This window comes from Ursus maritimus, unplaced genomic scaffold (assembly GCF_017311325.1).
Source record: "Ursus maritimus isolate PB19 unplaced genomic scaffold, ASM1731132v1 scaffold_8, whole genome shotgun sequence".
NCBI classification, from domain to species: domain Eukaryota; kingdom Metazoa; phylum Chordata; class Mammalia; order Carnivora; family Ursidae; genus Ursus; species Ursus maritimus.
Genome location: NW_024426996.1, coordinates 81,022,255 through 81,039,360, shown reverse-complemented (window position 1 = coordinate 81,039,360; position 17,106 = coordinate 81,022,255). Strand labels below are relative to the sequence as shown.

Sequence of the window (17,106 nt, the reverse complement as noted above, 5' to 3'; positions counted from 1 at the left end):
AAGGGAATATTACCCCAAGTCTTCCCTCCTAGTTTTCTCCCTGAAAGGTGTGCATTGTGACTCTGTGTGTTGCCCAAACTCTGGAGCTTGGCTGTGGCTGACCAGAGATGCCCCTGGTGGGGCCAGAGGTTTGTGGCTGCCATTTACCCCTTTCCCTGCCGGTGCCCCCTCTGTGTGAAGCACTAATGTTCAGCACCTCAGTGGGAAAGCAGCAAAATGACATGGTAATGAGGTACGCCAAGCCCTCTCCCCTCTGACAAGAAGCAGCAGTGAATAGCCCACTCCTGCTGGAGATGATTCTGCGCAACAGGACTTGGCGATCTTGCTGTGCTTCTGGATCTGCGCGTGTCGCTCCTGTGATGTTTTGGAGAACATGCAACATTAGGAAGCTCTGAGGGCCAATAAAACACTGAATTGTTTAAAAATTGCCAGTGCTTGTAGGAATAGTGGAAGGAATTAAATATGCCAGAGAACCGATCAACCTCTTAATAGAAGAGTCTGACGGAAACCAAACAATACCACTTAGGAGAAAACGACTGGATAAGAAGAAAGGAAAGAAGAAAGTCTCTGAAGCATAAGTAATCGTGGGCAGAGCCTTTGCCACAATCAGTCATCACAGCAGAACTTTCCCACAGGAGCACTACGCTGAGTCCAGGAAAAAACAACACTGCGATAATCAGATGTTTGCAATGCATATCCCTAGAAATCAGTGCCATAAAGTGTACCCTAAAAGATTAATATATCTTAATTACATATTTATTGAACTTCATTTAAAAATAAATTTTGTTTTAAGAGAAGCAAGGGCTGTTTCAGTGAGTGAATAAGTAAAGTGCACATTCTATTTATTTCTTTAGTTCTGTCAATTTTTGCTCCAAGCTTTTTAAAGTTCTCTTATTAGGTACATTCAGGTTTAGGATGGCTATACCTTCCCGATGAACTTGTCTATTATCATCATGAAATGTCTCTAGTTCTGATAATGCGCTTTGTTTTGCAGTTTAACCTTCCCATCTTGGAATTTTAGTTTTATTTACACCATTTGCAACTTGTTCTCTGTCCCTCCTTTCTTGAATTCTTTTGGGTGAATCACATACTTTTTATTTTTATTTTTTTATTTTTATTTTTTTTAAGATTTTATTTATTTATTTGACAGAGACAGCCAGCGAGAGAGGGAACACAAGCAGGGGGAGTGGGAGAGGAAGAAGCAGGCTCCCAGCGGAGGTGCCTGATGCGGGGCTCGATCCCATAACGCCTAGATCACGCCCTGAGCCAAAGGCAGACGCTTAACGACTAAGCCACCCAGGTGCCCCCGAATCACATATTTTTAATATCCCATTTTATCTCCTGTGCTGACTTGCCTAGGTATTGTTTTACAGGTTGCCCTAGAAATTATAACACTCATCTTCAAGCCGTCATAGTCTGCCTCTAAATTCGATCACAGTGTGTCACGGACACTGTGAGAACCTCACAATAACATAATTCCACATTCACCCTTTCCTGCCCATCGTACTTTTCATGTCTTATATTTTCTTTTTTTAAAATTTAAATTCAATTAGCCAACACATAGTACATCATTAGTTTCAGATGTAGTGTTCAACAGTTCATCAGTTGTGAATAACATCCAGTGCTCAAGACATCACGTGCCCTCCTTAATGCCCATCACCCAGTTACCCCATCCCCATCCCCCCTCCTCTTTCAGGACCCTCAATTTGTTTCCTGGAATTAAGAGTCTCTTATGGTTTCTCTCCCTCTCTGATTTCTTCCCATTCCGTTTTCCATCCCTTCTCTTATGGTCTTCTGCACTGTTTCTTATATTCCACATATGAGTGAATTATCATATGATTTCACTCATATGCGGATTATAGTTTATTTCTATGTTGTAAACTTAAAAAAAAATTTAAAGTCTTTTCAAGAATTCAAAACCATATATAAGTAAGTCAGATCTAGAACTATACAAAATATATAAAATAAACTATGTAAAATGAAGCTAAGCATGTTTCTGTATTTGGCCTCACCATCCCTGGTGTTCTTTACTCCTGCCTGCAGCTCCAGTTCCAGGGGCCTCAGTCTCTCCATCCTGAAGAGCTGCTTTTGGCATTCCAAGTAGTGCAGGTCTGCTAAGACGCGTTTGTTCAGACTTCGTAAATCTGAAATTGTCTTTATTTTGCCTTCATTTTGGGAGATAATTTTCTGGATACAGAAATCTAGATGGACTCTTTCTGCACAGCATGGATGTTATCCCTTCATCCTCTGCTCTCCACTGTTTCTAGGAAAAGTCAGCTGTAATACATACTGTTCTTTGTATATAACATGTCTTTTTCCCTTTGTTATCTTTCAGGGTTTTCTCTTTATCTTTGGTGTTTGTGAGTTTGACTGTAATGTGCCTAATGTGTGGTTCTCTTTGTGTTTAACTTATTAGGAATTTGTTGAGCTTTCTGGATATGCAGATCAAGAATTTTAATCAATTTTGCAAAGTTCTCAGCCACTTTACCTTCAAACTCTCCGTTCTCCTCATGAGATGCCATATATACACAAGGTTAAACCATTATATTGCCTCACATATTCTGGACTCTCTGGTTGGCTGGGTGGTTTTCACTTTTTTCCCCGTTTTGTATTTCATCTGGGACACTTCCTACTGGCCTGTCTTCAAATTCATGGTTCTTTCCTACACTGGGTCCAGTGTGCTGTGAAGCAATCTGATGGATTCTTAGTCTTGCCATTGTATTTTTCATTTTTTACATTTCTATTTGAGTTCTTTCTATGGTTTTCACATCTCTATTAAAATTAATCATCTCTTAACACATATTGTCTACTTGTTCATTTAGATACTTTGGCATTTTTATAATTTAAAAAATCTGATAGTTCCAACATCTGGGCCATCTCTTTGGTTGACTCGTATTGATGGCTTACTCTCTTAGTCATAAGTCACATTTTCTTACTTCTTAGGTCTTAAAATTAAAAAAAAAATTATTTGCTGGACATTTTGCATAAAAGGACAGTAGAGACTGAAGTAAATATTTACTTCCTAAAAAGGACATGCCATTTTTTATGTCAGGTCACTAGAGCTGGGAGCAAAGTCAATTTGATCTGTGGTTGGGCTGGGTCTGGACTTTATTGAAACTTCGGTTGATTTGATTCACTCTTGGCTTGTAATGTTTTGAAACTGGGATCAGAAATTTCCCTTCTGTGGGGTCTGCAGTCTGAGGACTGGCACAATTGCCAGGATTTCTTGGAGCTTTGCAGTTACACTGTCAGTGTTTCAGGCCACAGGAGATCTCTCTTTGTGTTACCAACCAGCTGCCAGCTTTTTGGGTTGCTAGGAAGTTTGCTTTGCCCTCCAGTGTCACCCAGCTTTCTGCACCGTGGAAGAGCACATCTGTACCAGAATGCCTGTCGGGGGGCTGTGGGTTCTCCTAGCCTTCTGCCGTAACCCAGACCTTGGCAGCTGAAGGTCCAGGATGCTGTGGGTTGACTACTTTCAGCTGCCCTGCTCTGCCCTCAGCTTTGATGTCTGCCCCTAGACCCTCTGTAAAGACTCATGGGAAGGAGTTGATAAGTGATGGGATCTGTAGCTGGGGCACTTTAGAATTCTGTCACAGCAGCCCACATGTAGTTAAGCTTAGCTGGTCTCTTCCTCCCCACTGTAAGACAGGGTCCTCCTGTAAACTGGCCCTCCACCGGTGATGAGAGAAGCCTTGGGTTTCTTCTTTTCTGTGAAGGGCTTATCACTGTCTGGAGTTCTGTTCACTTAGTTGTATCCTCAGCTCTCTGGTAAATTCAGAAAAACTAATTTTGTAATTTATTTAGTTTGGTTTTATTGTTAAGACTTAGAGCAACCGTCTCTTGTGATTTTTTCCTCTTCTACATCTTAACTGGAAATTCATCCTTTAGTGTTGTCATGAATTACAACTTAAAAAACAGCCCCACTAAGATAGCCACGTGTTAGGACATCTAATCCAGTACAGGATGAGGTGTGCATCAGAAGAAAGGTGCAGAAGGGGTCATGCTAACTTTCCAGGGGATGTGGCCTATAAACTTGGCTCCTCCTTCACGTGGCAGTGTGACCCAGGAATCCAAACCACAAGGTTGCAAGGAAGTTCTTCAGCGCTGTTAGTGGTAACCCAACAAAAACCCTCTAAGTTGTTCTTGGCCTTCTAGGCACAGAACATCTCAGGCAGTCACAGAAGTTCAGCCTGGAGTACCGCAGAGCACACATATAATTCTCCACAACAACAGTCTGCTTACTCAGAGATTACTGAAGCCTGGTATAAACTCATTAATGAAGCAGATAGAATATGCGATTTAATTTCATCTTTAGTGGAGACACACCTAAATTGTGGCCAAACAAACGGCTGCACTGTTGCTGTGTGGCAAGGACAGCAAGGCTATGTTCCGGGGCCTACACGGACAAGGCTGGTTCTGGTTCATGCAGCGTGTCCGTCATGGGGCAGCTGGGGTTCTGCCTCAGCGTGATCTACGTCCTGTGATTCAGGAGTGCAGCCCAGCCCGCATCTGGAACAGTGATGGCTGTCACGGCAGAGGAAGAAGAGAGTCTGGAGAACCACGTGTGACCCAGTGGTGACAAACAGCATTGGTATTCACATCCCATTGCCTGAAGCAAGTCACATAGCCACACCTGAGTCAACGGGTGAGGAAGTACACTCTTCCTCTGGGGAGGAAAACAAAGATTTTTGAATAATAACATACTGTACCACACAGCCCACCCTCTGGTCACGCATATTTGCTTTCCTCCTCCTTGCCAAGGTCCCATCTGAGCAGGGTATCAGGATTTTGTGCCAGGTCTTGATGTGGCTCCTCTTGCTCTGTAGGTCAATGGACTAAAGAGTCAAGGCTCTTTCCCGGCACAAGCTGATGTTGGGTGGGACAGATGGCCGCAACAAACACACCCGTCTGGAAAGGGAAGAGTGCAAGACACATGGTAGTCAGTGGTGCACAGCATTCTCATTGGGTAGGTGCTGAGAGGGCCCTTCTCTGGCCTTTGATTGGGCCCTGAATCTGTTCCCCAGGAGTATATTCCTAGTCCATTGCTCTCCATGGCCTTTTATCCATTTCCTGGGATTTCCTTTTCCATTATATTTCTTGGCTACATGTAAGAGGGCAGTGAGAAATTCTCTTTCCCTGTAGGAGATGTGGGGCCCTAGGTTTTAAGTCTCCAACAATCAACACCTCTTTTAGTCCAGACTGCTGGTCCTCTGGCCAGTGCAACTCTCAGAAATGTAATCAGTTCCATTTCACTTCATCCAGCTCCACGTGCCAGCAGACCCACCCACAATTCATTTGGAGATGTATCCTCTCTCTAGACTTCATTGCAGTTACCTTGAGTTTATCAGGAGTTTGTGGGAAAGCTGCCACTAGTCTCTTTTTGTCTGGAGCTACATGGTCAAACTAAAAACTTATGGGTGTCCCCTTGATTCTTTCAGAGACATTAACAGTAGCCATTAAGGTCACACCTTTAATTTGTTAAAGGCGGTGTTTTAATTGGCTTTTGTTGTTCAAAACCCTTTTCAGATTCTTCTTTTACTGGTTGGAGATGAGAATCATTTTTATATTCAAATGCATAAGACTCCAATTTTCTGGAATTTCTATTCCCTTTCATGCCTACTTGTACACTGGCCAATTCTTTTCTGAGTTTGTTTCTTACAGTACGTTGTCACATTCAGACAAGCCCAACAGAGCATGTCCTAGTGCTCTGTTGGTCCACTCTGCCCAAAGCCTTAGCTCATTAGGATATTATTTGCCTCAAAATTATCACAAAAGACGATTTCACCAAATGTTATACCATTTACCAAATGCCATCCTCCAGCCTCCAGCAGATGTCTCCTCTATGCCTGCACCCACTTTCTGAAGCCAGTGCCACATGTTTTAGGATTCATTGTACAACCTCTTACTTCTGGCACCAAGTCCTATAGATCCTGCGAAAGGCCAAGTGACGCTGCCATATAAACTACTCCCAAATCTTACTGCCTACAGCAAGGATAGCTTGTCTTTCATCTCCACTGTATTCTGTCCCCAGGCCGGTCTGCCACACGTGATGCAGGACGAGGGACCGGTCTCTATCAATGTCGCCAGCCATGGTGACAGAGAGAAAAGAAATCAAGAGGAATCATCTGCAATTTCTTAAAGTCTCAGCTTAGAGGGACACATGTCACTTTTGCTTACATTTTGTTAGCGAGAGCAGGTCACAGGCCCAAGTCTGACATCTGCTGGGTAGAGAAGCACCACCTTCCCCCCAGAGAGGGGGCGCGGCCCACAACACTCTCTACCGCACTTGCCTTATGAGAGAATATCTCAGGAGAGCTCCCCCAGAAGGTCTGAAAGAAGTAAAATTAATATATCCTGCAGCAAAAATTTCTTTTTCAAGTTTCACTCTGAAAATGTTGAGTTGAATGCACACCCCATAAGGAAAGATTTTTACCTGCATTTCGTAAAACTATTAGGAAACCACCTAACTGGGCAAATATGTAATGATTACTGTATAGAGAGATGCCTTGTGGCCTGTCTTGGACGTGCAGGGTAGAATGGCTATCTTCCATGTGCATTTGAAGCTGCTGAAGCTGGTGGCAGAGGCTCTAAGATCGGTCCTAGACTGATGTGACTCCGGGGGCAGGTCCCAGCTCTCGGGGTCTCAGGCTTTCAGTGATCAAGATCACAGCTTTACAGAGGATTTCTAAGACTTGTTCCAAGTCTCCATTTTTATATGTAACCTATGTATCCTTAAAGGTTTTTCAAGGAAATTGCTAGTCTTTGAAAATGTTACTAAATATTCCAGGATAGAATATCAACTTTCCGTTTGCTTTTGAGTTTCAAACAATAAGACATTTGCATGAAACAAACATTTTTAAAAGTATACTTGATCTTGTGGCTTTTTACCATGTGCTATTCTAGTCTTCTGTTTGGAACATAAAAATCATTTCCACAGCGACTAATTATAGTCTAAGTCACAAGCACGGGGGATTAGAGGCAACCATCATGCAAATATTAAAAGCTTATCTTTGAAGTTCTCTCAAGAACGAATACAAGCTAATAAGATGCAGAAAAGACATACACAGTTTCCAGCATAGACGTGAACTTCTCACGTTGGCTTTATGGCTGATCAGCTTAACGTGAATCTGAAGAGAATTATTTTCTGCCCGATACTTCATGCCTTTTTGAAAAATCAGTTGAGCATATTTGTGTAGGTCTATTTCTGGCTTCTGTTTTCTGCTCCATTGGTCTCTGCCAACACCCCACTCTCTTGATTACTACATATTACATCTTAGGATCAGGTAGTGCCTCTTCCCACTTTATTCCATGTCAGGATTGTTTCAGCTATTCCAGGGCCTGTGCCTGTCCACAAAAATCTAAACTAAGCTTATTTACGTCTACAAAGCACTTCCTTCGGTTTTAATAGGGCTTGAATTAAGCCTACGGATAAATCTAGGAAGACCGGACACATTCACATGCTGGGTCTTCCATTCCGCGGGTGTAGTGTGTCCACACTCACGAGGTCCTCTTGGACAGCTTTCCCTGGCACCGTGTAATCTAACGCATTTGGCTCCTGCACACCCTTCGTTGACTGCGTACTTAAGTACGTCATTATCTCTGGATACTTTGTATATGACGCCATTATCTTTGGAGGGATTTTAAATGGTCTTGTGTTTTAAATTTTGATTTTCTGCATGTTCTTTGTCAGTTTATAGAAATGCAACTGGATTTTGTGTGATAGTGTGTCTTGTGACCTTGCTGAACTTCCTAGCTCTAGGAGTTAAAAAAAAATTCTTTTCATGTATGTTCTTTAAGACTTCTATGTAGACAATCCTGCCACCTGCAAACAGAGACAGTTTTACTCCTTCCTTTCTAAGCCGCATACCATTTATGTCTTTTTCTTGCCTTATTCAGTGGCTAGAGCTTCACCATCATTCAATACTAACAAGTTGTTCCACATCTTGGAGGGAAACATTCAGCCTTTCACCATTAAATGTGCTGTTGGCTGCAGGTTTTTTGAAGGTGCTCTTTACCAAGTTGAGGGAGTTCCTCTCTCTAACTTTCTGAGAATTTTTATCGTGAATGGATGTTGAATTTTGTCAAATGCTATGTCTGGGTCAACAGAAAACATCACATTATTTTTATTTGTTAGCTTAATCACATGTGGATTATATTAATTGATTTTCAAATGTTTAACCAATCTTGAATGCCTGAAATAAATCCCACTTGGAAATGGCAAACAATTATTTTTAGACATTGTTGGATTTAGCTGGCTGATATTTTGTTGAGGATTTTACGGTTTTCACCTAAGTTATGTGAGTGATATTGGTCTGTAGTGGGTTTTGGGTTTTTGTTGTTGTTGTTGTTTACTTAACTTTTACTCTCTTTGGTTTAAGCATCAGGTAATACCAGCTTCGCAGAATGAAGTGGGAAGTGTTCCTTTCTCTTCTATTTTCTGGAAGAAGTTATATATAATTGGGTGTTAATTCTTCTTTAAATGTTTGGTAAAATACTCCAGGGAAAGCATCTAGGCCTGGAAACTTATTTTTCAGAAACTTATAAATTACAAATTCAATTTCTTTAATGATTATAGGACTATTCAGATTACTTATTTCACCTTAGCTGGAGTTTGTAGTTTATGGTTTTCAAGAAATTGTTCTGTTTCTCCTAAATTGTTGGATTTTTGAGCATAAAGTTGCTTATCATATTCCTTTATTATCCTTTTGATGCCTGTGAAATCTGTACGAATATCCTCTATTCCATTCTTGATAGTGATGATTTGTGTCCTATTTTTATTTTTGTTGGTTTATCAATTTTATTGATTTTTTTTAAAGAATCAGCTTTTGTTTCATTGATCTACTCTATTGTTTTCCCAGTTTCAGTTTTATTGGTTTCTGCTCTTATCTTTATTATTTCCTTCCTTGTCTTGCTTTTCATACCTCAGGAGAGAGGGCACGGGTGTAATAAAATCTATCACATGCTTAAAAAACTCTGTGTTATGCTATATCCTCACTAGAGGGAGAGTGAAACATAAGAAAGGACATCTTCTGGGAAGAAGCCGGGTCAGCACTTGTGTTTCAGGTACAGAGGAGGGAAAAGAGGCAAAGATAAAGCACAAACGACGAGTTTAGGAAGAGGTGCTGAGCACCCTCAGTCACCAGAGAATGCGAGTCAGAATCCCAGTGAGAGGACCCCTCACACCCCCCAGGACAGCTGGAACCAAACAGACAGATAATAAAAAGTACTGGCGAGAACGTGGATAAACTGGAACCCCGTATGCTGCTTGTGAGAGTGTAAAGTGGTGTCGCTATCTCGTTCCTCAAAAAATTAGATACAGTTGCCATGGAATTATACATTTTAAAATGGTTAAGATGGTAAATTTTATGTTACTGTGTCTTACCACAAGAAAAAAAGTCAAACACAGAATCACTATATGTCGCAGAGATTCTGTTAGGTATCTACCCATTGGAAATGAAAACACAGATCCACACAACAGTTGTATGCGAATGTTCACAGCAGGGTTATTCCTAATAGGCAGATGGAGACCACTGAAATGTCCAACAACTGTGAATGGATAAACAAATGGAAGATTATTTGCTTGTTTAAACCAAAATATATAGAATATGTGATTCCATATAATGGAATACTATTGAGCCATAAAAAGGAGCGAAGTACTGATATTTGCTACCACAAGGATGAACCTTAAAAATATTATGTTCAGTGAAAGAAGCCAGACACAGTAAGCCACATATTGTATGATTCCGTTAACGTGAAAAATCCGGAACAGATGAATGCAGAGAGATAGAGAGTAGACTCGCGATTTCCATGGGGGAAGGAAAAATGGAGAGTGACAGGAATGGGGATGGGGTTTCTCTTTGGAGGGATGGAAATGTTCTGGAATTAGGCAGTGGCAATGGTTGCAAAACCTTGTGATGTATTAAACACTGCTGAATTATACACTTTAAGAAGGTGAATTTTATGGTATGTAAATGAGATCTCAATTTTAAAAAGAACCAAATGGAGCAAACCAAGGAGAAGGACATCTCCCTGGAGCAGTGGGCCAGGAGAGAGCAAGGGACTTGGAAGTACCCAGGGTCAGTGACGGACCCCTGCAGAGACTCTGAACTGGGGCTCACAGGTGGGCAGCGCCTGAGTGTGCTTATGCGGGCTGCGGACCCCATCGCCAACTACACCCTGAAGAAAGGTAGTCATTGTCTTAGATGGGAAGAGTTCCAGGCTTCTAATTGGAAGAAGAAAAACCTAAGTCGGTAAAGTGAAAGTTTGTTTAAAAAAGCAAGAATGAGCCAGCAATGAGAAAGAACAAGGAGTAACTATAGACTTTTCTTGTACTTAAACAGTAACTAAGGACTCCAGTGGGGTTGGAAATAGGATTTCCCTGAAGGCAAACATGGATGGTTTTTATTGTTTTTTTGGGGGGGGGGAGGTGAAGTTAACAAGGGGAAATGAACAACGCTAGAGTAGAAAATGGAAAATAAAGGGAATCCTCATGAAGACTGCCATGTAAAGTTGTACTGGTTGTGCACTGCACAACTCTAGGAGGTGCCATTCACACTGATGTGTAAATGTGTGGCATTGCATAGAGCTGTGCAATGCACCATTCTGATTTCCTGTTTTTGGCAATAGATGATGCTTCCTCTTTTGAGACAGGAATCTTTAAAGACAGAGGAGGACATACAACGACATATTGAGGCAAAGTGGGAGGGAGTTCAGGGGCTCATGTGTGAGGCCCTATTCTTTGTCATTTAAGTAAAAGGTGAGGTTCTCTTTCAAGATTAAGAGAGGAGCAGACATTTGTGGCAAGTCAAAAAACATTTGGAGCAGCTGATGAGTAGAGACTAGTAAGTGTCCCTCTCAGGTTGGATGACCCAAATATATGGTGGACTCACTCACTCACCACTTTATGGCTTCCTGCAGCACCTTGGGGGTGAGCAATAGGAAAGCAGAGAATGGGACCACCCAGGGCTGGAAACATGCAACCAGGGAGGGGAGAAGTAAAGGGAGCAGCAAGTCCTACATGGGGCAGCTAATGGAGATCAATGGTGAGGCAGGGGTCCATCATGCCTTCATTTCCCTAGTGGTCATCCGGCAGGCCACAACTGCACGCCCAGGCATGCAGGAGGCATGGAAGGGGAGTCTGGGCTGCATTCCAGGTGGGACTTGCAGGAAGGGAACATGTGTAGGGGAGGAGGGCAGGCTGGGAGTGGGAAGGGGGCCTCGAGATCATGGTTGGGAGGTAAGGAGCGGCTGGCGGGAGAAGAACCCAGGTCACAGCTCTGCGAGGTCTCAGTGTGAGATGGGCCCTGCCCAGCAGGGTGGCCGGTGTACGGCAGCACACACTGCCAGGCCTGCCATGCTGTCCACACGCTGCCCCACTGCCTGATGCTCTGCTCTTCTGTGGAGTTTGTTGCTCCCCCTGCGGATGCCATCATAACCCTAATACTCACAACCACTCTTTAAAGCCCATCTCAGTGTACAGCAATGCCCTCTCTCCTCCGTCACCTTGACAACAATACCTTTTCCTGGTTTTTTTTTTTTTTTAATTCAAATAAGTATTATGGTGGGGGGTTTCTGGAGAGGAGATGCCTTCTGGCCAACAGGACTGTTTGAGTCCCATGCTATTCCCTCATTCATTCACAGAGGTACACTGAGACTCCACATCTCGTGGTACAGGGCCAGGTGGCCCTGCCCTCCATGAGCTGACACTCCAGTGGGACAGGCAGGGTGGAGACAATGGACAGATGCATAGCAGTGGGGAGGGCAGGTCCTCGAGGGAAGCCGAGGCGTCATGCAGTGAGCTGAGGGTGAGTCATGGGGACACTCTGAGAAAGAGCTTCCCGAGGCGGGGGAAGGGAAGGCCTGAGTGAGACGTGCGTGTACCTGGAGCACCCGGTGGCTCAGGGAGGACAAAGAGGAGAGAGGCCAGCACTGATGCTGGATGAGGGGACGGAGAGGGACATGCAGAGGCCCGAGAACACAGAGGGCCAGGCTTTGTGGAGTGGTGGCTCCAAGGTGACTCCTGAGGGTGAGCGGACGTCAAGATAAGGTGGAATGGGTAAGGAGGCCCCCAAGAGGGGCAGCCCGGGGGAGAGGCCTGCAGGGGGAGGGAAGGTGGTGCCTACAGCTGCTGAAGGAGGGGGTGGACAGCAGGTGCGGTGCCTCTTCTTCCTCGTAGCAGAATCCTGACTTAGCTCCAGGCAGCGGCGTACCTGGCCCGGGTGGATATTGTGACTATTCCTCCATAGAGTGGTCGTTACCAGCCTCCCTTGCAACTGCACAGCCCTGCTCTGGAACAGCAGTGCAAGAGCTGTCTGCAGCAGGGCCCTGGGCAGGACTCCTGCCCCCTGGCAAGGGCAGTCTGAGGGGAGAGCCTGCTCTCTAGCCCGCTCTGCACCAGAGGCAGCCTGGGTACGGCAGTCAGGAGAAGGAAAAGCTGACTACGAACACTGATGCACAAGGACAGGCGTTTGAGGACACTGTAAAACTGCTCAACAAAACCCGAGGCTGTCTGCCTCCAGAATTCTCTTTGAGTGCAGGTCACTGTCAGGCAGGGACTGTCCTCGCAGCCTGATATGCTCCTGGCGCTGATGGGGTGGGGGTGCAGAGAGGAAGCACTTGCGCCCGGACCCGCCACATGTACACTCCCATGGAAGGAGCATGGACTCTCATCATGGATTCTTTCAGTATCTCTATTACATTCTCTAGCAATGGGCTACATTTTTGGTGGTGAAGAGCCATCGGTTTTTTTCATAATTAGGGAAATCTTGGCATTCTAGTTATCTACTCCTCTTTTCAAAAGGATTAACTGCTAGAGAAAAATATAATTTCCTTCTTATGAAAATAGCCTTGGAATAACTTCAGGCTTTTAAAATCATGTCAGCATTCTTGCAGATCTGATAATATTGTGAGCTCATATATCTTACCACTGTGAAGTCAGGATGGAAAATACATCATCTCTTTCAGATTCCTGGAATAACTTCAAAAGCTCTGGATCCCCAGATAAGTGTGCAAGAATGCGCAATTCAATCTGTGAAAAGTCTGTGAGATAGAATCCACATTAATTCTGAATCTACCAACAGTGTCCTCGACGTTGCTCCCCATGCCACAGCCCGCCCTCAACCTTCCATCCCCACTGCAGCATCAAGAGCAACATCTCCCACCCATCTGTCAGGGTTCTTTGGCCTCAGGGCCACTGGCCATCCTGGTGTCTGCAAGTCTAAGGGACTTGTCCTGCCTTCTATGAGGCCAGCAATGTCTCTGGGATAGGCCATATGCACTCATCTGTTCATTCTGTACATCAGAAGTTTAGAGGGGCCTACGGGTGTCAGGTGGTGTGCTTGGGATTTGATAGTGAACAAAAAAGATGAGCCTTTCTTCATGGAGCCCATGTCCTGGGAACAGGAGACAATGTGCGTGAGTTATCTGGTATGCCAGAAGATGAGAAGTGAAGTGGAAAAGACAGATCAAGAAAGGAGGTTCAGGAGGGAGAGGGTGGTCAGTGTATACCTCCTCAAGAAAGTGACATTTGAGCAAAGGTGCGGAGGAGGCGAAGGAGGGAACGAGATGGTACCTAGTGAAGAGATTCCATGCGGGCATGAGGTGAGGCTGGCCCATGCTGGAGGCCAGCCTACCTGCAGGCAGCCCGTGGGACAGAGAACCGAGCGTGACGAGGACAGTGAGGAGAAAGGAGGAGCAGACTGGGTGGGACCATGCGGGGGCATCTTGGATCTGGAAAAGGGGAGGGACCCTCGAAGCAGATCTGCTCTTAATTTACTGTGAACAAGAAATCTTTCCTTTGTATAAATATTTGCCTTAGGATTTATTTTAAAGGATGAATTCTGTAAGTACCTTCGAATTATCCATCTTCCAAGTACCTGAACTGAATGAAATGTGTAAAGTGAGCCACCGCGACACGGGCGTCTCAGGCATGGTCTGCACGTACCTGCTGCCAGGAAGGTGTGGCCCTCGGGGGCAACAAACACACTCCTCGGGGAGATGGTGAGCATCGCGCCTTCCACACCTGAAACGGGATTTGGTGAATTTGAGCATAAGCTGATTCATAGCCATTCCTCACACAGAGTTTATTTTAGTATCATTCTAAACTCAAGAGTCCAGATTTCTGACTTTTCTGAATATTTTTGTTAATATAATTTAAAAGCAACATGGTACTGCTGAGAGTAAAGTAGGTTTTCTGTTGTTAAAATTTTACATTCTGTCTAGAATTCTTGGTGAGGAAAAGCTCAAATATTGCTTGAACATACTCCAGTAAGAACGTTCTGGAGGCCCCTGAAGCCTCACCGCCTAGAAGACAGGCTGTGGGGAAGTGCAGGTCCTACGATGCACAGAGTAGGTCTGAAGGGCAGTAGGAGACAAAGGTGCTTGTGGTCACAGGTCCTGCTTAAGGGTGACTGTGTAAATACTTCCGCACATTCTTCAGTGTACGTGCTGGCCCAAGAGAGGTGCAGGGGCACCCCGTTAAGGGTGCAGGAGTTGGGGGGATTGGCCCCAGATATGACCTTTTTCTTTTTTAGAAATGCAACTGTCAGCATTACAGTGGAACAGCTCTGAAGAAAGAACAGTGTTAGTATGCTTTTATAAACATTTCCAGTAGCTTTCAGACTTTAATAAAAGGCAGTCCTATTGTATGCTTGTTTGTTTTTTTCTCTATTGGGAAGTTGGTGGGGGAGAGAGGGTGGGAAGGGAGCTACTTTCCTTGTATAATTATCATCTATGTTTACTTGTAAACCGCTAAAAGGGAGGTGCCATATCAGTTTAGCTGTGTTTTATTTTTCAATGTGTATTTAAATCCTGGTCATGCAAATACAGAGAACTTGAGGAAGGCAAAGAAGTTAGTTATACAGAAAAGCAATTATAAACACTTGCAGGTTTTTGGAAAATGTTACCCAAGACTTCAGCAAAGTAGAGAGAAATGTGTTACCTTTAAAATCTTGCGGTTTAGTAATTTGAATTGGATGCTTGGAGATACCTTGGATATTCTGTTAATAATAAGAGGAGAAGAGCTTTAGCTGAAATACTACTAGTAAATTAATCTGTATCATTTGATGTTATTATTTTTTAAAATTATTTTTAAAGTAAACTCTGTGCCTAACATGGTGCTTGAACTCATGCCCCAAGATCAAGAGTCCCATGCTCCACCAACTGAGCCAGCCAGGCGCCCCCAAATCTGTACCATTTAAGGGCATTTAAAACATGTCACGTTTTATTAAACCTTAACAAGACAGCTAATGCCAATGTATTATGCATAAGCACATTACTACGCAATACAAGCATCTAATACTGAAACATGATTTTGGCGAGTACACCACCAAGTATAGTCAGCAAATATGAGAACGATTCTTTCTGACTCCAGCCTGTGTGGCCCTTATTGTAATTACATACAGTAATGCTGTTAGCAGCAGCCTAAATTACAAACCTAAAAATTTCTATATAACATGCTAAACATAAATTTCATGAAATTTATATACTGTAGTTTCCCCTTAAAAACATATTTTAAGATGAAACTTCTGGTCCCTCCACCCTGACCATCGCCCTCCCCTGGTGCTCTTGGCACTCGGTACTGGCCTCGGTCTTGGCATGTGCAACTGCCCTGTGGCTGCTGGCCAGCGTGTCCACATCCCCTGAAGAGCCTTGTGACAGGTCACTAAGCACCTTCACACCCTTACAACTTGGACCGAACAGCTGCTAGCTTCCCCTGTCACCACCACCCAAAGCAGGAAAACTTGGGCAGCAACTCCCTTTTGTGCTTGGCAGTACCTTCTGCAGACACACCTGCTCTACCTGGTAATGTAAGTCCTTGGGAATCGGTTGATCTTGGCTCCCTGACTGGATCTGGTGAGGCTGCCAGATGTCTCAGACCCTGTGCTTTGGGCCCAGCAACTCCAGGTGGGAAGGCAGGCACTGTTACCCAATTTTTTAAGGTAAGGACACCGAGGCCCGAGGTATGAAGCTAATGGCTCTCAACTTTTCTCTACGATAGAATCACATGGTATCTTAAAACACACCAAATACTCATGTGATAAGCTCAGTAACAGAACAGAGATGACAGAAAATGAGAGCCAGTGAACTTAAAGACAGTAGGAACTATCCAGTGTAGAGGAGAGAAGAAAAACGTTGGGGAAACAAGAACAGAGGCTCAGGGACCTGTGGGATAATACCAGAAGTACCATATTTCAGTCCCTGACAGAGAAAAAAGAGACTAGAGCTGAAAAAAATAAAGAAATAATGGCTAAAATTTCCCAGATTTAGTGAAAGACATTTTTTTCAGATTCAAGAAGCTGAACAACCTTAAATAAGATGAATTAAAAGAAAATCGGGCCCAGAAACACCACAAACTGCTGAAAACCAAAGATGGAGAACAATCTGGAAAGCAGCGCAAGTGAAATGACACAGGACATGTAGAGGAGCGGCCCCGTGGGTGGCCGCGGACTCCCGTCAGGAGCCAAGGGCTCAGACCACAGTGGGGCAGACGAGGGCACTGTCACCTCGGAACCTGCTCTTCAGCAAACTGCGTCCTCAGGGAATGAAGGTGAACTGAAGCCATTCTCGGATGACGAAACATGAAGAGAACATGTCCTCAGGGGCCTGCTCTGAAAGGAGTGCTAAGGAAGGGTGCTCAGGCTGAAGGGAAAGGTCCCAAGGAAGCCTGCAACTTGAGAAATGAAGAATGAGTGACAGAAATGCTCAGTACCCAAAGCATAAAGACTGTTTTTTCAAGCTCTTTAGAATACTTACTACTGTTAAAAGCAAACACTGTAGCCATTTCTGGGGTTTTTACCGTGTGTGCAGATGTAATGCACAGCAGCGATGACAAGACGGTGTTGGTAAGTCTTCCACAACTTTCTGGAAGTGGTAAAATGTTAAATCCAAAACTACACTGAAAATTGATATGTATACAAAAATCCCTGTAGCCCTCACCAAAAAATATGTAATGAGGGGTGCCTGGGTGGTTCAGTCGGTTAGGTGGTAAACTCTTGGTTTTGGCTTTGGTCACAATCTCAGGGTTGTGGGATCAAGCCCCACATCAGGCTCCGTGCTTAGCGGCGAATAGGCTTGAGATTCTACCCCCCCCCGCCCCGGCTCCCTGCT

The 17,106-nt window shown here is 44.1% G+C and overlaps 1 protein-coding gene across 1 annotated transcript in view; it reads right to left on the bottom strand.

The window, feature by feature from the left end:
- Window positions 1–4,576: 4,576 nt before the first annotated feature.
- Window positions 4,577–17,106, bottom strand: part of HAUS3 (HAUS augmin like complex subunit 3) — a 108,101-nt gene continuing 95,571 nt past the window's right edge. The window contains exons 17-20 of the mRNA XM_040625092.1: window positions 14,939–14,996; window positions 13,943–14,020; window positions 12,924–13,038; window positions 4,577–4,908 (exon numbers count right to left, since the gene is read on the bottom strand). Coding sequence (XP_040481026.1) covers window position 4,908; window positions 12,924–13,038; window positions 13,943–14,020; window positions 14,939–14,996 — 252 coding nt within the window. The 3' untranslated portion in view covers window positions 4,577–4,907. The remainder of the gene's footprint in view (window positions 4,909–12,923; window positions 13,039–13,942; window positions 14,021–14,938; window positions 14,997–17,106) is intronic.